General features: G+C 33.7%; 1 protein-coding gene across 1 annotated transcript in view; it reads left to right on the top strand.

The window, feature by feature from the left end:
- Window positions 1-17,417, top strand: part of LOC144978402 (xylosyl- and glucuronyltransferase LARGE1-like) — a 30,792-nt gene extending 13,375 nt beyond the window's left edge. The window contains exons 8-20 of the mRNA XM_078924382.1: window positions 1-15; window positions 613-690; window positions 1,830-1,961; window positions 4,186-4,311; window positions 6,210-6,362; window positions 6,732-6,896; window positions 8,760-8,915; window positions 9,207-9,362; window positions 9,673-9,779; window positions 11,331-11,403; window positions 11,952-12,076; window positions 12,217-12,315; window positions 15,817-17,417. The exon at window positions 1-15 is cut by the window's left edge and continues 69 nt beyond it. Of these exons, the coding sequence (XP_078780508.1) occupies window positions 1-15; window positions 613-690; window positions 1,830-1,961; window positions 4,186-4,311; window positions 6,210-6,362; window positions 6,732-6,896; window positions 8,760-8,915; window positions 9,207-9,362; window positions 9,673-9,779; window positions 11,331-11,403; window positions 11,952-12,076; window positions 12,217-12,315; window positions 15,817-15,904 (1,473 nt within the window). The 3' untranslated portion in view covers window positions 15,905-17,417. The remainder of the gene's footprint in view (window positions 16-612; window positions 691-1,829; window positions 1,962-4,185; window positions 4,312-6,209; window positions 6,363-6,731; window positions 6,897-8,759; window positions 8,916-9,206; window positions 9,363-9,672; window positions 9,780-11,330; window positions 11,404-11,951; window positions 12,077-12,216; window positions 12,316-15,816) is intronic.
- Window positions 17,418-21,773: the final 4,356 nt, after the last annotated feature.

Genomic DNA, 21,773 nt, shown 5'->3' with positions numbered 1-21,773 from the left:
TTTAAAGGAAAACAGGTATTATATCAGTTGTTCTGTTCTTCTTCCTCTTCGGTTTTTCCTTCTTCTTCTTTCTCCTCCTTTCTTCTTCTTCTTCTTCTTCTTCTTCTTCTTCTTCTTCTTCTTCTTCTTCTTCTTCTTCTTCTTCTTCTTCTTCTTCTTCTTCTTCTTCTTCTTCTTCTTCTTCTTCTTCTTCATCTTCCTCCTCTTTCTTTTTTCCTTTTTAAAAAATTTAGCAGACCATACATTAGTTATGGCTTTATAACATGATCATCGGCAAGAAAAATAATGATAGAATGAACTGGTCAACAAATTTTTCTAGAACAAATATATGAATGAAATTTGTCTTTAAATAATGACAGACAACTATGGATTTTCCATAAACCCTTGGCACGACTTATTTATGGCCACTTAGAGGATATGACACAGAAGTTAATACTCTCCTGTTGGAAGGTGAATTTAATATTGTTATGTCAAACAGCCTTTTAATGTAGGTGTGGTTAATAAATCAATGATTTCTTTCTCTAATTTCATCTAGTTTTTTCATAACTATACTTTTATAATGTGTAAATTATTACTGAATATTAATTTTGCTCTTTTTAATCAATCACACAGGCCATTGGACTTGTAGAGAATCAGAGTGATTGGTACTTAGGAAAACTTTGGAAAAATCATCGACCATGGCCGGCTCTAGTGAGTTTTTTAATTTTTTATAAACTTATATATTTTATTGTTGTGATGAATAAGTATTTAATTGATTACTGTTGTAACTTTTGTAGTTGACTTTTTATGTAAAATTTTATTCGAAATCAAAAAAGTCAAACATGATAACTTTTTGTTTTTAAAAAAAGGTCAAAGCAAGAATTGTGTAACATATTCAAAATATTTTCCTAAGATTATTTCGTCAAAGACATGAGAATTTTGGGGCAACTCTTTATCTCAGTTTTTGTAGCCTTTATCTTATTGTGGACGAGTCATTTCGGTGGCTTCCTTTTTCCTAGGACACTGTTTTTTTAAGGCCATTTTCAAGATATTCCAAAAATTTTATCATGATGAGAGCGAATGCTTGAAACAATATTGTAGAAGTTGATCATAATTATACTTGAAATATTTTATAAAAAAGTTGAGCACTATTGTTTCATGGTTTTTGTTTTTATAATTGATATATATATATATCATCATCATCATGTAGTTCCATATCTGAAGCAGACGTCAGAGGTCATCTTCCGCCAAGCTGATCTATCTCTTGCCAATTCTATTAAAGCAGCGCCACCTTTCTCAGCTTCATCTGTCCAAGTTCTTATCCCTTTCAAGTTATTCTTTGTCTTCCTCTTATTCTTTTTCCATTCATCTTTCCAGTCAAGGCGAGTACTTCCAAACCAGGGTGGCGGATAATGTGTCCTAAAAATTCCATTTGGCGTTTGATGATTTTTGTTATCAGTGATCTTTTTCTGTCTGCCATTTCTAAAATTTCTTCATTTCTTTTCCTTTCCACCCATGACACCCTCATCATTCTTCTGTAAAACCACATTTCCGCTGCCTCCAGTCTTTTAATCATGGTCTTGTTTATGGTCCAGCTCTCACAACCATATAGCAGCATAGACAGTACATAGCAATCCAGGACTTTGATTTTTGTTTTCATGCTAATATTCCTGTTTTTCATAATTGTATGCAGCTGGTTGAATGCATTCTTCGCCATACCTATTTTTTTCTTTATTTCACAATCTGATTTTCCATTGGATGTTACGTTGAAGCCTAAATATTTGAAACAGTCAACAATATATATATATATATATATATATATATACACACTTTTTTTTTCATGTTCACAGGGAAGAGGATTTAATACTGGAGTTATCCTGCTTGATTTGAAGATGCTTAGGGAAGTTGGCTGGATGCAGATGTGGAGAGTCACAGCAGAAAAGGAACTGATGATTATGCTCTCCGTTTCTTTAGCAGACCAGGTGAGACACCCAAAGTTGCTTATCATTCCTCATTTGTACTGACCATTCTCCTAACCATATCAAATCTAATGGAAATTTTGCTCCTTGGACCTCTTTCTAGTCTCTGTTCTAGCCAGCTCTTTTTGCCATGCTTTTGTTCTGTTGATTTCAGGAAATCGCTATCATTATAATCTGTTGACAATCCCAATTCTTCCTTTTTAAATAGACTGAATTGGCCTAAAAGTGTTGCAAGTAATAATAATTATAAATGTAAACCATTTATAGTGTGCCTACAAATAGATTCGCACCTTTTCGATTAAAAAATCAATGCTACAATAACCATATTAAGATGCTCAGACAAATTAAAAAGAAAAAACTATAAAGAAAACGTCTATCAAATATTTTGTAATAAAATAACTCTTAATATTTGTCTTAAAAGTAGCTTCTGTCTTGCATTTTTCCTAAAGAAATTTAGAGTTCTATAGAGAACATGAGAAAAAAAACTATCAAAATTTTTTTTAGAAATATTTTTTCTTTGGGAACAGTTAATTGGAGTGCTAGGCCTTAAAGTTCTGGAAGGATGGTAAAATTATATAAGGTTGCTTGAATTTGGAGGGGCAGAATTGTTGAAACATTTAAAGCAAAACTAAAAACGTTAAGAACAAACATACAATAATGCAATGCATAAGTGGTCAGGCATAGTGTGGGAAACATGCTTGAGAGAGTCACTGGGTGACATCAATAGTTGGTTCGTATAAATGGAATTTATATTTTCTTCAATGGAGTTAGAAATGTCTCTTTCACTGTAAAGTAGAGGCAGTGAGAAGACCCATCTAATGCCATTGCAAATATTATTTTTAAAATGTACATTTCTATAGTGGATTCACTATACTTTTAAGACAAATATTAAGACTAATTTTATTAGGAAATATGTGATAGATTAAAAACCAGTTTTTCTATTAAAAAATTTTTTTTCTTCTCTTTGTATGAATGTCTTATGTTTTTTGTATGATATGTAAATGTAGCATTGATTATTGCATTGAAAAGGCACCTAGAGTTGTCGGTATATGGAATAGGCGGTGTAAATTATTATTATTATTATTATTATTATTATTATTATTATTATTATTATTATTATTATTATTATTATTATTATTATTATTATTATTATTATTTTTGTTTTATTATTATTATTATTATTATTATTATTATTATTATTATTATTATTATTATTATTATTATTATTATTGTTATTATTATTATTATTATTATTATTATTATTATTATTATTATTATTATTATTATTATTATTATTATTATTATTATTATTATTATTATATGCTTTTAAATGTTTCATTTATTACCACGAGTCTGTATGGAAAAAAATTATCATGTTATCTGTCTGTCATCTTTTTTGTACTTAGTACTCTTACAGTATCTCTTACCACCTACATGGAGGAACTCATTCATACATGCGTCAAGTGATTTAATTTGTGTAAAGTGTCATGGAGAAGGACAAAATGCAAGGACCAGAGTTTTTTTTGGCACCCATCTAGTCACTGATCAATTCCAGTATTGCTTGCTTGTGTTAGATGACGAAGTACTTCATGGCTGAGCCTCTAACACTAATATTTTTTATGAAGTTGTTTATGTAAATTTTTTTTCCTAGTCCTTCAGAGCAATTAGGCTCATGGAGCCAGGGTTTATCCCAGTTTCTATAGCGTGAAACGGACAATAGTTACTTACTATCCTTTGGATAGGATGCTAGTCAGTCGCAAAAGTACTTTCCACCAAATCTTACAGATCCAGCTATCCAATCATTTCTGGGTGGATAGGGAGGTCTGAATAAAATCTCAAATTCACACGGAATCGATCTTGGTCTCTTGTGTGTGAAGTGAGTGTTCTACCAACTGAGGCTATCACTGAAACTGAAATACTGGATCACACCATGGATTCTTATGAAGACTTGTGTTGTGTTATGAAGTAACCACTGGAACTTATTCAGTGGAACATCTCTTTTACTACTTAGTGATGAAAATAGTTTTGTCATGTCTCCTGTAACATTCTTTTGTTTGTTTTGTTTTGTTTTAATTTTTTTTTCACCACAATTCAACTTTGCTTGTTTGTATTTTCTTTTTTTTTTTTTTTTTTCAATTAATTAATTTTACTTTTATTTGAATACTTATTTTCTTGCCAAAAAAGTGTTTTCCTTTCATTTTAAGACAGTATATTGTTTTATTACCAGGACATCTTCAATGCTGTCATCAAACAGCACGACTACTTAGTGTATCGACTTCCTTGCCAATGGAATGTTCAGCTGTCCATGAACACACAGAGTGAACAATGTTATAGTGAAGCATCTGATCTCAAGGTAATTTACAATTGGATGAGATAATTAAATAACTTGCATAGCTGTCAACTGTCCTGGTAGAAAAAAAAAATAGGACTATATATATGTATTGAAATGACCCTTGCATGTCCCAGGCCAGGGTTATGCTTTTTATGCTCAGTGCATAGTTGAGTCCTTGGAGAAGGCGAATGTAGTCAGGTTTAAAATGAGTACCAGGCTGTTAACAGCGTTGTCTCTGAAAAAATTGTAATATCTCCTAACAGGCGTCATGTACCGTCCTACATGTTAAATGTTGCTGTTGGCTAGGGACCCCTTATATAGCACTTTGAGCATGTTTATTGGATATTGCGCTATATAAAAGCTCAACTTTAAATTTTTTTAAAATTGTTATTTATTTTTTTTTTTCTAGCAAATTAAAACAAGGAAGAGAAAAGGCACTAAATCTAGTTTATATTTCTATAATAGTCCAAACTTACCACTGCTTTATGTCATGATGGTATTGTGCTTAAGGATGTCGTCCCGTTTTCACGCTTTGAAGAGTTGGCAGCTATGAACTTGTTTTATTCAAATAAGATTCCAACATAAATAGGGGACTTTTTGGTGTGTTTTTTTTTTTTTTTCTTTTGATGATATGAACCATTTTATCAACTGTCATTGTTAATCAAATAAAAATAAGAAATGAAATGGAAGCTTCAATTCATTCAATTAAAACATATAATGTCGATGTTTTGGTTTTCCCTTTATCAAAAAGACACTAAGGATGAATGAGAGATGTGAGAATGGCGTAGTTATAGTGAATATTCACCTTATTCACCTCAACTACACCATTCTCACATCTTTCATTCGTCCTTAGTGTTTCGTTTATCATGTTTTGTTGATAAAGGGGAAATTTGAAACGTTCACATTATCTGTTTTCATTGAATAAATTGAACCTTTCATTTCATTTCCTATAGTTATTTATTTCTTTGAGCTTCAAACAGGAGCATTTTCAATATCATTAGTAAAGAAATCAAAATGATATGAAAATTATTCTACATTTCACAGCATACCGTAATATTTTTTTAGACCTTGCCATGGTTTCCTATTCATTTCGATTATCTTTGATTATAATTTGTTTGTTTGTATTTGGTTGTTGCTTCTTTTTTTTAAATTTAAAAAAAAATTTATTAATTATTTTTTTTGGGGGTGGGGGGGGGGGGGGGGTATTTCTCTGGTTTACAAATTGATGCTGGACTGCAGTCTTTCTGATCTGGTCCTTCTCGAGTTGGCGAGAAGACAAAAAAACGCAATATTCCTATGATTCAAATAGCAGGTTCTTCTGGGGCGCACACCGACCAGGCACATTGTGTTTTCAGTTGTGATGTACCCTGTATGGGGTAGAAGCAGGAATGTCAAGAAGGTTGACATCAAACTCGTAAATCAATAGCTTATCAAAACAGAGAGTAAACATGGGATTACCCCTCTAAATGGATAGTGCCCAAAGTACAAGTCAAATAAAATCAAATAGCCCTTTGTATTAATCTTAATGAATGTGACTGCAAGATGGTGGTCGGTTTGGAAGGATAAGGTTTTTAGGGACAGGGACATGGCTTGATCAGACTTTGGAGACGTTTGGTGGCAGTCAATAGGTCCAGGACCTATCTTGCAGCCGCCCATTTGCACTTGTTGCAGTTTCAGTTTAGAAGATGCATAGGCAGTTTCAAGATGATTCATGAGTGCAGAAAAGAATTTTCGGATTCAGTCATAATGTCATAGTCACTGGAAGCTACTGTCAAAAAGCGAAACAGGGTAGAAATGCCAAGAAAATACAGAATAAAGAACCCCAACAAAATGGTCAGTAGCAAGAATGACAAAAATTAAAGACATAAGATAAAAAAAAGAAATGATTATTTAACTCCATATATTGTTTTATTTTACAGATAATTCACTGGAACTCTCCAATGAAACTTAAAGTCAAGAATAAACATGTGGAGGTATTCAGGAACATGTATCTGTCATTTCTGGAATATGATGGCAATCTTCTTCGACGTCAACTGTTTGGCTGTTCCAATAGCACAGCTAACCAAGATGTGGTGAGATGAAATTTAAAAGTTGTCATGCTGTTTAGCTTACAAGTCTATTTTTTTTATTCTTAATGTTTAGGATATTTTGTTTTACTGCTTTTTGGGATTTTTGATTTATTTATTTGTTTTTTTTAAAGAATTTTTTTTCTTCGTTGATTTATTTATATTATTATAGTAATAATAGGTTTGTTTATTTTTCTCACTCCCAATATAAGCAGGGGTTAATTGTAAATAGAGTAAGTGTTTCTTGTCTAAATTCTACATTTTTGAAATCGTTTTCAGATCAACTTGACTTTAATTGAAGGGTTTTATTGATCTAGAACAATTTTCCACCCATGTCTTTTTCTGTAACTTTACATTATTTATGTTATTTCAAAGCTGAGTGAGCATGACAAGTTTGAAGATGACGATTGCTACGACTTTAGGTCTGAGCGTGACCTTGTCCATCGTACACATCTGTTTTATCTTGACTTTGATGAGAAGTCTGTGAATCCTGAGGACGATGTCACCCTAGTCATTCAGCTCTCTATGGACAGACTACAGGTTTGTATGAGAATTTTAGCCGGCTTCATAGAATAAAGAAAATAAGTCCTTACTGGCCTTTTCAGCATGTCTTGATGTAGCGGGTATAAGTAATATTGAAGGCCTTCAAAATTGTTTTGTGAAAAGAACAATCTGTTAAATGTATATTTACAAAAATTAAAGTTTTGTGGTATGACATTCGCTTTCGGATCAGAAGGTCCTAGGTTCGAGCCTCACTCGGCGCATAGTTGAGTCCTTGGAAAAGGCTCTTTACTCACATTCTCTCACCATACTCAGGTGTAAAATGATTACTTGGCCGTTAACACCATTGTCTCTGTCAGAAAAAAAATTGTAATTTCGCTTAACAGGTGTTATGCTTTGTTCTACATTTTACGTGTTGCTGTTGGTCAGGAACCCTTTGTGAAGTGCTTTGAGAACATTTTGTGGCCCTTGAGCTATATGAAAGCTCAAATTTATTTTGAGTTTTTTTTTTATTTTTTAGAGTTGATATGTACTGGTAGTAGTAATAATGTATTACTTAATATCATGTGACGATGAATTATATGTATTTTTGCGTTTGGTTTGAGTAACGTTTGCTGGGCTGGGTCTTCTGACTCCCCCCCGTTAGTCAGAGAGGTCACCTTCTGTGTCATCTTTCCCCATTTCTATTTTCCTTTCCTCTCCTCTCCCTGTTGCTCTCTATCTTTGTTTTTTTCCCTGGTTCTGGCAGGGATCCTTGGCTGTTATGTACTTTTATAGTTTATTAGTTGTGAATATATTGTAATTTATAAACATTTGAGTGTATCCTTCTAGCATGACTCTTTGCTTGTGCCTGGATGTGACTTATGGAAAATGTTATAATAGTGTGGTGGATTGCTCGAGAGATCTTCTGTTCCCTATTTGAACCAGCACTTTTTGTCTTGCTTTTTCTTTGATACTTGTAACTTCAGATCTACAATTTTTTCACTATCATATCCCTTTTTACATGTGTAAATCAGTAAATGATGATGTACATCATCACAGATAAAGGTTTGTCAGATTGATGGTTTAGCTATGTCTCTGTGATAAGTCTATGAATACAATTATCTCTGATTTTATTGATGATGTCTTTCGTTTTGTTTTGACATGATCTTCTATTATATCGCCAATGTTAATGAATTCAATATAATATGCTATATCCATGCTGTAATAATTTTTTTCAATATACCTCTGGAGAGGATTGGGGTTGAGAGGATATTTGAATATTTCTGAACGGATTGATATTTTTGTGGTGTTGACCAATAATATATTTGCGAATGATCTGGATGAAATTATCTCAACATTGGTGCAGGTCTTTCGGAGGTGGAGCCTGGGGTGAACGATCTGTATTTTAATGACCATCCCATTGACATCTTGGTTCTTAAAAATGATAGATTGGATCAAATGACAAAAACAGGATAGCCCTCTTGCCTTTAAAATCGATCATAAAATCTCTTAGTTCTCCCTGCAATGTGTGGTCCGAAATTAAGTTTTTATCATCTTGAGATGCCTAAATTTCTTTTTATTTCATACATCCATTTTATCTTCCTCTTTGACATTTATCCTTAAAAAAGAGAAAAATCATGAAATGTTTTAGTAATTAAGTTTCTAACTTAGATTTTAAAGAGTCTTGAAAGTGGTTAGAAAATAAAATTAATTTATTAATAATAGGATATTATAGCCATTCTATACTTTAGTTCAATTGCCTAAACAGAACAATGATTGGATTATATTTTTAAATGACACAAACAGTTATTTGTTGTATTTATTATCTTTCATCCTTGATTTTGGATTGTCTTAAAACTTCTGCAGGATTATTTAATTTATATGGCATTTGATGATGCAATCGATTATTGATTTTTGCAGATGTTAGAGATGATTTGCAAGCACTGGGAAGGGCCCATTGCCATAGCGTTGTACATGTCAGATGCAGAAGCCCAGCAATTCCTTCGATATGCTCTTGGATCAGAGATACTCATGGCAAGAAAAAACATCGGCTATCATATAGTTTACAGAGATGGGGTAAGTCTTTCAGTAGAGCTTAGTAGTAATTTACTCTTATCTTAAAATAGCAGGAATTGATCAATTATTTATCAAGCATTTTCTTTGATCTGTCAAAAGAAGAAACATTGTTTTGTTTCATAATTGATACCTTTTTATAGTTTTACAGCCCTGTGAATTTTCCTGAATGCTGGTTTTATAGCTCTTAATGATTAATTTGAATGTTGGTGATTTTAGGACTTGAGGATAAAATTGAAAATAAAATAAGATTTTATGTACAAGTTGAAAATGTTTGTCTTTCATAATTCCCAGCAATTTTACCCGGTGAATTACTTGAGAAATGTAGCAATGTCAGAGGTCAGGACACCTTTCATGTTTTTGTCTGACATTGATTTCCTCCCTATGTATGGACTTTACGAGTATCTGAAGAAGGCAGCACCTCTGATGGAACTTGATAAGGAGAAAAAGGTTTGATTTTAGCAAATAGATTATGATGTCAATCTGTCAGAACGTATTGAGTAATGGCTGTTGAATTTAGTTAGTTGATGTCATTCATCGTTGTATCTCTGAATAAGAGTTCATATTAATTACTGTCATTTATTTAAAGAATTTTCACACTTCCATCTACATTCAATAGTTTGATAATTTTAATAAGCTCTGTTTTATTTATTTATTTTATATTTATTTATTAATTAACATTTATTTATTTATTTGTTTATTTAAATTTACTTCTTTTTTATTTAAATTTATTTATTTATTGTTTTATATTTATTTTCAGGCCTTGGTGGTTCCTGCATTTGAAACCCAGCGTTATCGATTGCAATTCCCCAAGACAAAAACAGAGTTATTGTCAATGCTTGATATGGCAACTTTATTTACATTTAGGTAAGATTGTGAATTTAAGTTGTTTCATTACAGATCCGCATATTCTGTTCCTCCAATCTACCTTGAGGATCTTTTGATCCGATTTGAGCCATCTCGTATGCTCAGATCTCAAAATTTCAATCTGCCAACCATCTCAAAACCTCATTTAAAAACATGTCTTTATGATAGATATTTTGTGCAAATTTGGACCTCAGACCTGGAACATCTTACCTCCCTCCATGAGGCTCGCTACACACATATCCAAGTATTACTTGGTATAGTTTTTTTTTTTTTTAATGTTTTGTTTGTGTGTTTAGATATGGTATATTTTAGATGTATTATTACTTGTTGAAGGGGGCGAAGTGTGTTTAGATATTGTATATTTTAGACATATCATTATTTGTTGTTGAATGGGGGTGAAGTGTGTTTATATATTGTATATTTTAGATGTATTATTACTTGTTGAAGGGGGCGAAGTGTGTTTAGATATTGTATATTTTAGACATATCATTATTTGTTGTTAAAGGGTGCGAAGTGTGTTTAGATATTTTAGATGTATTATTACTTGTTGTTGCGGGGGGGGGGGGGGGGGGGGAGTAGCCAAGTGGTTAAAGCATTACACTTTGACTAGGTTTGAGCCTGGCTTCAGGCTTTTTCGGTTTTTTTCTTGGGCAAGATTACTAACCCCCACTCACTTTGGACAACATGGGTGATTCCTGTTGACATCAGACATCATGTTTGATGGATTATCTACATTCCTTCATGGGATGCCTAGGCAATGGTATCTATTTGTAATTACTTGTTGTAAAAGTGCCTTGTGAATTTGGCGAAAGGCGCTATATAAATCTACTACAATTACTATTCAGTTGTTCTTTCTTACTTTAGACAATTCCTCAATGGTAGGCGGGATTGATAGCTCAATTGATCAAGAGACAGCTGTAATCGAATTTGTCTTTAGACCCCTCAGCCCCACTAGCACTGATTGCAGAGATTACACTGGGACCAGCCCGGTACTCATTTTACACCTGATTACAGTGCAAGAATGTGAGTCAACAGCCTTTTGCAAGGTCTCAATTTTGCACCACTAAAAGTGAGATTTGAATGTTGGATCTACAAGTTACAAGCTTAGTGCCATGCCTTTATGTCACAAATCAGCATTTCACATTGCATAGACCTGGATAAGGACCATCCTCATAGGTCTGATAGCTCATAAGAACATTTTCGGAGTCCGAATAGCTCAATTGGTAGAGCACTTGCTTCACATGCAAAGGGACCAAGATCAATCCTGGATGAAGTTAAGATTTTGTTTCTGACTCCCCTACCAACCCAGCAGTGATTGGATAGCTGGGTCTGTTAGATCTGTTGGAAAGTACTTTGCGACAGATTAGCCTCCTATCCAAATGGTAGCAAGCAATTGCTAGTTTCTATTTCACACTATCGAAACTGGATAAGCTCCGGCTCCATGAGCTTCATGGCTTTGAAGGACTACTTTTTTTTCCATCCATTTTAAGAAGTAAAATTTGTTTAGTTGATTGCATCGAGTTGCATTTTAATGTGTTGCATTTTTTTCAGGTATCATGTGTGGCCCAAAGGTCATGCCCCTACTAACTATGCCAAATGGAGAACAGCTACTACCCCTTACACTGTAAGTTGTAAACAATTTATTTTTTATACACCTTGGTTGGAATGCTTTTTTGTTTTTTTTCATAAAAACATTTATTAACTAGTTCACTGAGGTATTCTGGAAAGACATGTATTTAAAAATTTGGCCATAAAACTCATCCTTCAAATATTGATCGATTTAAATGACCGTCTACTAGGCAAAAAAAAAAACCCTCTCAAACCTGTGACTTTGTGATGTCTTACTTAAAATCCCAGGTTTTTAGAGATTTTGCCAAGATGAGGGTTGATCGATATAAAGGACGAGTTTTCTGGCCAAATTTTTGAATACATGCTTTTCCAAAGTGCAACAATTCACTGTTAAAATTCCGGAATTCTCTATCTATCTATCTATCTATCTATCTATCTATCTATCTATCTATCTATCTATCTATCTATCTATCTCTCTCTCTCTCTCTCTCTCTCTCTCTCTCTCTCTCTCTTTCTCTCTCTATTTCCCCCCCCCCCCCTCCCAATTCAGTAACTTATTGTTCAGTCCGCTGTTTTATCTCTACATAATTCCTACCACTGCAGGTGCCATGGGACCATGACTTTGAGCCATACGTCGTGGTCCACAAGGACATTCCAAAATACGACCAACGTTTTCTAGGCTTTGGATGGAACAAGGTCTCTCACATCATGGAGCTCGATGCTCAGGGGTGAGTGGAGACTAGTTTGTAGCATTTCAAATATGTACATGTCGGCTTTCCTTAGAATTAAAATTCAAAATATGATATCTCTGTCATCAGATTATCTAAGCATCCATTTAAAATTTTTTTTTCAATATATGATCTTTCAGGTATGAGTTTGTTGTCCTCCCAAATGCCTTCATTATCCACATGCCTCATGCACCCAGCTTTGATATTGCTAAGTTCCGTTCTAGCTCCTTATATAGAAGGTAAGTTGGTGCTTATACCATTCAGAAAGTATATTACAGTAGGCCACTGGATGGGGTCTTCTGACCTCCCTTGGTGGGCGGGAGGTCAATTGTGGTGTCTTCTATCCCCCTTTATCTGTTTTCCGAGTTGCTTTTCTTCCTTTGTCTTGGAATGAGATTATTTGGTTTGCCCTGGCCCTGGTCGGAGTCCTTGGCTGAGAGGTCCAGTTTTGGGAGATGATATTTTGTTTTGCTTGTAAATCATCTCTCCTATGTCTGCCCTAACCAACAAAAGGACAGTATCTGGGCTGACCCAGATCCAGCAAGTTTTGCCGCAATCGACACATTGATTTTTTAATTCATAACTCTTTAATTCTATTACATAGTGGAAGGCATTTAACATTAAATAATAGCTAATGATGAATTGCGTTTTTCTGTTAGTCGGCGATTTCATTGACGTAATATGTTGCGTAATATTTTGAGATACTGTTCTTTCTTGGTTAAAGCCATGCAAATAACTCTACCTGTAACCAACAAAAGGACAGTATCTTATACGCCCGTCTCACATACTTTTCATCCATGGTTAAACGCAATGCAAATGCCTTGTCCGTTTTCACCAAAAGAATAGTATCTTAGTTGTGCATATAGCAAAATACGAATAACTCGATCGACAAACGTCTCACACGAGTCAAGCTTCTCACGTCTCCCACCAGTCACAAATTCCGTCCAAAACGAAGACATGCCCGTCAAAGTATTGCGTCATAATCATGCATAATACTTGACACCTTTCTGAGTCAGTTTATTGTGTAAAAACTGAAAGTAATAAATATCATAGTGGGGAATATTAAAACCACATTGTTGAAATCAACTATTAAGAAGGAGAACATTAGTCTTTGAATCATAAAAATCGGTTGAGAAACAAGTGTTTTAAGAGTAAATATTATTTTGAAAGTTGATTTTCTCCCTGTTTGTTTATTTTGGTTACTTATTTATTTCTTGTCCGATTTTCTCGATTCCTGTATCATTTTTCATTTTTCTCTGAGACAAGATCGGTGATGTCCTTTGTTTGTTTGAAATCTGACTAAAACATACATTGGCCTTTTTCCCCAACAAGCCTTGGCTCACTAATAAATTCAAAAGGGCACAAAGAAGGTGACGCAACTTTCAGACGGTCGTCGAGAAAAGCTCTAATATGTAAGCAGTCGCAGCAACCAATCAGTGAAAAGATGTAAGTAATGGTGAAAGGTCAAGAACCAGCATCATCTATCAAGAACCAATACTTTGCTCTGAGAATGTCTTGACATCTCACGAGCAAAAAGTTTGAAACTGATGATGGACCTATGTAAAATTTGTGGGCGGGATTTTTTCATGATTGACAATCGGACTCGAAAACGCGGCTATAGATATCAAAGTGTAGGATGAGATCATCAAAAGATGTTACATGATTGATATGGCCATTTGGAGAACTCAGCATGTAGCAGAAACAGAATCTGAGCACAATAGGGTAAACCTATCGTTGCAACATCAATCAACCTTCGACGATACAAGTCTGTCCTTGTGTCGTGCTCTATGGTCGCGCATATTGGTATTTCATTTTCATCCTTTGTGTTTTTGATACCACCTACCGGTAATTTCATTGGTCAGAGACAAATAATGAGAGTAACAACCCCCCCCCCCCCCCCCCCCCCCCCCCTCCTCGCTCAAAAAAAATGTTTTCTTTGTTTTTGATTTCTTGATAGCAAATAAATCATCAAATTTGAAAATGTTATATCTTCCCACATTGCACTGATCACATTACGCATTCCGCTCGCATTACCCACGCAGTCATTGAGTAGCTGGGTCTGTTAGATCTGGTGAAAAGTACTTTGCATCCTATCCAAAGGGTAGCAAGCAATTGCTGTCATCTGTTTCATGCCATAGAGACTGGCATAAACTCCGGCTCCATGGGCCTAATGGCTCTGAAGGAGTACTTGGTTTGCCAAGTATCAAAAGTTAGTTATACATATTTTTCCAATGTTGACAGTAATCTTTATTTTCCTCCTTCTTTCAGCTTATCCCCCATTTTGCAGGGTTGCCAAAATAAATGCCACATTTTCGTGCCTCTCAGTTCATAGCATCATCTTCCTCCAGGCCCAGTTCTTTCATATCATCCTTTACCCCATGCAACTATCTTTGGACGTCCCTTATTCCTCTTTCTCACTAATTGTACATCCAATTCTTTCCTTCCCACGTCCTCCCTCTCTCGTCTCTTAATGTGTCCGAACCATTTCAATCTATATTCTCTCATCTTTATTGATACATTCTTCACATCAGTCAACCTTCGAATTCGTTCATTTCTCACTTTATCTTTTCTTGTCCAGCCAAGTGACCATCTCAACATCCTCATTTCTGCCAACTCAACTTCTTTATCTTCAGTAATCTTCCTTAATTTCCCCCGAATACTAACTGTTTCAGCAACAGCTTTACATCTGTTGTTATCAAGCTTTTGGGCAATATAACTCAGTTGGCAGAGTACTTGCTTTCCTTGCAAATGGACTGAGATATCCACCCAGCAGTATCTGGGTAGCTGGGTCTATTAGATCTGGTGGAAAGTACTTTGCGATAGACTAGCCTCCTATCTAAAGGGTAGCAAGCAATTGCTAATGTTTGTTTCATGCTATAGAAACTGGGATAAACTCTGTCTTCATTGATATTATGGCTACGAAGGTCTACTACTTGATCTTGGTCTAAAGATGTAATTCAGACTATTGGGAATTTTTCTCCTTTTTTTTCTCTAAGACCATTAATACTCATCCTGACTGAATCAGTCAGTTAATTTGAAGTAAAAAAGAAAAATGAATGAGGAAGAAAATTGTTTATTGTAGGAGTGAATGTGAAAAGATTTCCAGTTTAGATTCAGATTATATTCTCTTTGACCATGCACTAATATAGTTGGATCATTTTTGTTTTGATAAACACAATGGGATTTTTTTTTTTTTTTTTTTTTTTTGGTTATAACTTTATGAAAAATTTGTTATGAGTTAAATTGTAAATACAGAAGAAACATATGTTAACCAGTAGCCGTACTCTGAAAAATACACGTATTTAAAATTTTGGCCAGAAAATTCGTCCTTCAAATATCAATCAATTAAAACGATCCTCATCTTGGCAAAAACTCTCAAATCTGGGAATTCGTGAAGTTTGGCAGTCGTGTTGTATTTGTGGCATAGTATTTATTAAGATTTATTTGGCATACTCCTCTTCTTCTTCTTCCATTAAAGCCAAAGCTTCAGGCTGAAGATTGTATAGCCGTCTTTTCGGTAACAGGGATTTTAGAGGGAAACAGGGAGCAATTTTTTGAAGTCATCAGTCGAAAGGACTCAGATTTTGTAGGGGTTTTTTTTTTCTTGGGTGGAGGGGGTGCAAAAATAAAGTCATTGAAATTTATTGTTGTTTCATTCCAATTCGCATATTTTTACTCCTATAAAATTCTTCACAGCTCCTCCCCAATCCTTTTAATCTTCATTTTTTTCTTTTTTTCAGGTGTTTAAAAGTTCTGAAAGGCGAGTTTCAACGCGATTTGTCAAAAAGATTTGGTATAAAAGCTTTAAAATATTTATCTGTGGAATAATTGTATTTATTTTGAATTAGTCAACCTTATTTACAAACAGAAACCACTGATGAGTTCTTAAAGAGATAGGGACCATATTATTTTTCTTTAGAGAATAATAAAAAGGGATCCAGCTAGTATTTACACACTGCCATTATAAAGTCAAGAAGATGTTTGCTGGATGAATATGTCAGCTGATTGGTGAGAACAGCATTCTTTATTTTTTTAAAATGATTGGTGCATTCCATGTTAATTTGTCAAATTTTGCAAAATTTTAAGTTTAAAAATTTCATGTAATTGGCATATATTTGTTACAGGGAATGACGTAATCAGTCTGGTGGTGAAAAGGTTTGAACTGAGATATTGCCAAGTTTAGTTAGAAGGTCAATTTTTATCATAGATGAGTTCTTGTCATAAATGATTAAATCAACCCTTTTTGTACATCTTCGGGAAATATCAAAGCTTAATTTCACTTCTAAATAATTTTTACAGCTAGTCAAGTTGAAAAAGTATGAAATTTGAGAAAAGTTGCTGGATACCTTTCCCATACATCTGACCATAACTTCATGAAAAATCACCCAATTTACTTCAAATGAAGATTAAAATGCTCTGGTGAGCATATTCATGCAAAAAATGCAAATCCAAAATTTTCACTTTCCGACTGATTATGTCATGCACTGACATATATTTCTGTTAAGTAGACATATTGAAGCGTTTGAAATGAGTTAAAATCTTGATTAGACACACTATTTTTTGAAAAGTAACTTAACTCTAAATGAAATCAAGAGTGTTATTGCTTCGGTATAGGGGTGATTAAAAAGCGTGATCCACATAATGATAATAAAAGCGATCTAAAGTGGGACACTCAAGTCATTAAAGTTTATGATAACATGTCATCTATCATTGAAATTTACGTGTTCAATTCAGAGAATTTTAGTAACTAAAACTCTTAGCAAAATAACTGGACAAACAGGTGATTCACATAATGCTGACTTTGACCAATTTACACCATATGTATATCGTGATTCTAAGATTTAGCTTCAATAGAGGCCATTCCTGCATTAGATAAAATATTAATTTGGCATTGTACTATGCCATGATTGTTTGTCGTGATAAGGTAGCTCAGGATAGTAGATCTGCATAACGTGGAATGCACCAATTTACTTCTCTGTTTTAATAAATACATGAACTCTTAGCCCCAAACCACTAATAAAAACTGCTGCTTTTTTGTTTTGTTGTTTTTTTTAAAGTTATAAATGATAATGTAATGTAAAAAACCCAAAAAAGATAAATTGCTATTGAACGTAAAATTCAACTTAATATTAACGAATACAAATAGTCTCCTGTTCCAAATTTTGAATCTCCTGCCATCATTGAAGTGATGTTTTAGTTGTAATCTCAAATCTTTAACTTTAGGTTGTGGTTAAATTGTTAATCATTACTTACTATTTGCTTTGTGACAATGTTCCTTATCTTATTTATAGTAAACTTTGTTATTGGAACATCTTCCCAAAAAAAAAAAACAAGAAAACAATCCAAACTAACTATAGCTTCAAGAATGAAGCTCGAAAAAAAAAGTTTTAAAACATTGATATGTTTGAATATGATAATCCTCAGATTTTATGCGTTTTTCCACGTCATTCTTCCACACTGTAGATAAAAAGTAAATCTGAAACATTCATCTCATTTGTCTTAGTAGTACTAAGCTTTGGACTGTAAAAAGTAAAGAACAAAAGTGAATATAACAGCTTCAAAAAAAAAAAAAATAAAAGCCAAAATACCAAACACAGAACATTTCAGGCTCAAAACCCTTCTTCAGCCAATAACCAAAACAATTAAAACATTAACTTATCAATTAAAATCAAGTCAGATACCAGTCTGCTGTCTATCTGGATATTTAGTGATGTTTTATTGTTTTTGTCATTGGCCGAAGAAGGGTTTTCAGCCCAAAACATTCAGTGTTTGGTATTTTGTTCTTTTTTTTTATGCTGTTTTTTTTTTAAAGTCATTTTTGTTCATCACTTCAATTGTGTTGTTGATTGAACTATATTCAACTTCAACAGTATGTCTCCCTTGTCTGAGAGAGAGAGAGACAGAGTGAAATGTAAAATTCAATTAAATACAAAGATTTGGTGCTCTTGAAAAGATTTACTTGTATTTGCTGTATGTACTATATGTAAGTGACCAATCATCAACAAACAGTATTATGTCGGCTTAAACCAGATGACTTGAAAAATTAAGTCCCTCGTTGGGGTGAGGGATGTACGTAGACTCCTCGAAACTGGAAGAGAAGTTGTCTCACTTCTGTGCCAGCAAGAGAAGACACTGGGCTCCTGCAAACAGAGACTGAGATCAAGAACCTTCCTAACAGCAGCAGCGATGCTTTATCTGTGGGGACTTTCCGCCTGCCCTTCATGTACATGCCGTAGCAAAGAACCTGAAACTGAACCTAGTCAGGCATTATGTTTGTGCGGCTATTTGGTCTAGTGGTTGTATGACACTCGCTTTTGGATCGGAAGGTCCTGGGTTCGAGCCTCTCTCAGCGCATAGTTGAGTCCTTGGAAAACACTCTTTACTCACATTCTCTCACTGTACTCAAGTGTAAAATGAGTACCTGGCCGTTAACAGCTTTGTCTCTGTCCGAAAAAAAATTGCTGCTGCCAAAAAGGGGGTTCTTAAGTTGAAATGGCTAGAAAAATGAAATGTTAGATTTTGTTTTGGTTTGAAATATTGTAATCGTTTTCCTAAATGAAATATAGAAACTTAACTAAAGTCTCATATTTTTTTTTTAACTATAAATTCAATTTTCTGTAAATAATTCATTCTGATATCATACCATTTTATGATGATGGGTCACATTTTTATATGTGAGTATATATTATATATATATATATATATATATATATATATATATATATATATATATATTCATTGTGGAATATTATGAATCCTGATACAGTGGTCACTGCCTATTAACCTACTCTTTAATAGCCTGTGTCCTGTACTTTATTGCAAAGTACTTTTATCATGCCCCATTCCTTTCGTGTAGTTGCCAGTATTCCCGACACTATATACATGAACTTGCAAAGTTTTGTATTTACCTTATCATGCCTTCTACTCCAAACTGGTGTGCAGGACTCTGCTGCGGAATAGCATCGCGTCAGGGGGGAAATCATTAGGAGCACTTGAATGGCACCCCAAATTGTTCCCACCAGCTTCCTCAGAAGACTTTTGCAGTTATTTATCTTCCGGGCAATCCCTTTGAGATGGACCCAATATGTAAGGGTGCAGTCCAGCATGACTCCCAGGTGCTGGTATGACTTTGGTCATCTGGGGCACACATTTCAATGTATAATATAATATACCCAAAAGGTTGGTTATTTCGCAGTGACCACTGTACTGCTATCCAATAAATCAAATATGTAAACGGATTGCATTTTTGATTGCTTGAAGAGAATCTAATCCTTGCATTTGTTAGATCCATCTTTTCTATGATCATTCTCCACACAACTAATGTTTTTTTTTGTGAATATTTTGTAATAATATTATTTTATGAATGAAAAAAAAATGAAATTATTGAGAATGGAGTTTCAGATATGTGTTGGACAGTCATGGACTGTTGTTAACAATAATATAAATGTAATGTGAATGTTGCCGTTTTGTTCCTGAAGGGCAAAACTTTTGTTCAGGAATGGGAATTTTGTAGATCATTACGCATTTATAGATTTATTATTTGGTTAGAGAGGAATGTGTGGAAGTCATTATTTAATCATATTTGTGTGTAAAAACGAAAATGCATATTATGTAACTATTCATTTTATATACTTATTCATTTGAGTGCATCATGCTGTTTTCATTACAAAAACTGTATCTTAATCAAGAATGTTCATGAAAATGACAGATGTGTGTGTGTATATATATATATTAATTTTGTTGTCTTGACCTTATACATTAGAGATATTGCACCATTTTTATTGAAAAAATACCCAAAAATTTACCAGGTTTAAATTTTATTTTAACTTCTGTTCAATTTTTATATATTATTGCATTTGTTACACTTACAGTAACATTATTTTACACAATGCTTATACTATGTTAAATTTTTTTTTGTACGTTTGTTGTTTTGTTTTTGTTTTTTTACTGTATTCGTATAATCTTTTAAAAACAGAATTTGCTGATGTCTTTTTGAAGGGTTGTTTTAAAAATTAGAACGATTTACAAATTTTCTAATTGTGTGAGGGAAAAAAGAGGAGATTGGTGATCAGTTGTTTTATTTCACTTTTTAAAATTTCAATTTAATGGAAATTTTAACCAGACATCAACTGCTCTCATTCTCAGGCAATTTCCATGGACACTTGGATTTGATGAATAAGTTCTGATCAATTGAGGTTTTCTTTAATTATTCTTCATAACCATTCCCTCTCTTAAATTAAAAAAAAAAAGACTCATCCTTTTATTTCTTCTCACTTGGTGTCAGACCTTGATTATGAATTCTAATGATGCTTTCAATCAGTGAATTCAATCTACGGCAATGATGCCAAGAATCTGGGTTCGAGCAAAAACGTGAATGGAATAATGAGACCTGGTGAGCATGTGTGGCAAGCAGCAATTCCCAAGGTCAAGGTCAAATTAAGGATCGATCATTATGCCCTAGCAGATATTCTAAATAACCGTTTGAGTCGACGAACGGGTGATAGATTTTACCCTTAATTAAGAAAACATTTGCAAGTCACTTGTATATCAATCTGTTAAAAAAATGTTTTATTATTTTTAGATTTGCCAGTGCTTCTGTGCTCATTGACAAAAAAATTAACATGGCCTGAACTGAACAACTTTGACCCCCAACTTTATTTTTTTTAAAGAATAGATTATTTCCATGACAGAACACTTTTAAGTAGTAAAAAATAAGGGTTTTCAGCCCAAAACATTCAGTGTTTGGTATTTTGTTCTTTTTTTTATGCTGTTTTTTTTTTAAAGTCATTTTTGTTCATCACTTCAATTGTGTTGATTGAACTATATTAAACTTCAACAGTATGTCTCCCTTGTCTGAGAGTTAAGTACTTAAATAGCAACCATTTTGTTTACGGTATTTATGGAGTGCAATATTGCATGCATGCTGTTGGTTTTTTTTTTTTTCAAAATTGGCCAATTCTAAACTTGTTATTAGTATTTTAAAATATAGATAAAAATTGCACACTTCTGTTTAGCATACTTCAGAGTCGTCGTCTAGGCATTATATGAAACAAATGTCTGATGTCATCAGGATTAAACTGTGTTATCCAAAGTGAACATAAGAGGCTTATAGTATTGATGATGGAAAAAAAAACAAAAAGTTCCTGAAGTGGGGCTCGAACCTGGGACCTTCAGGGTCATAGTACAATGCCTTAACCATTCGACCACCAAACCATCCTGTTACTTGTATTTATTTTTTTTCTCATTCTAAAATCTTCCTTTCATTATCGGAAATACAATTAATCACTTAAATTGTTTATGAATGACAGGGAAAAAAGTAAAACATATCATTCATTAAGTGCAATGAAAACAGGCAAGAGACAGGATTATCTTTATTAAAAGACCCTATGTGCGTAGAAATATGCTACCAGGCAAAGCACTTATATTTTATCGCAAATGAAGAAAATCAGCCACCTCCACATCAAATTTTCAGGTGGATATAAAGAGTCCGTAATTTAACGTTTCATTGATTTTTGTGTTCGTGTGTGGATTACTTGTTACCGTGGAATCTGAAGAAGCCAACACTACTCAACCAGAAGGATTTGTTGATTTTTAGCAAGGGTGACTTTATCCATCATCAACAGAACAGTAACACACTTAAGCTTTAAACTGAGCGCATTCATTTTCATTCCCTTTCAGTTCGGGAACAACCCGCGAG

This window comes from Berghia stephanieae, chromosome 8, assembly GCF_034508935.2.
Source record: "Berghia stephanieae isolate SIO BIC M18660-M18661 chromosome 8, UCSD_Bste_1.3, whole genome shotgun sequence".
Taxonomy (NCBI): Eukaryota; Metazoa; Mollusca; class Gastropoda; order Nudibranchia; family Aeolidiidae; genus Berghia; species Berghia stephanieae.
This window is presented reverse-complemented; position numbering and strand designations above follow the sequence as displayed.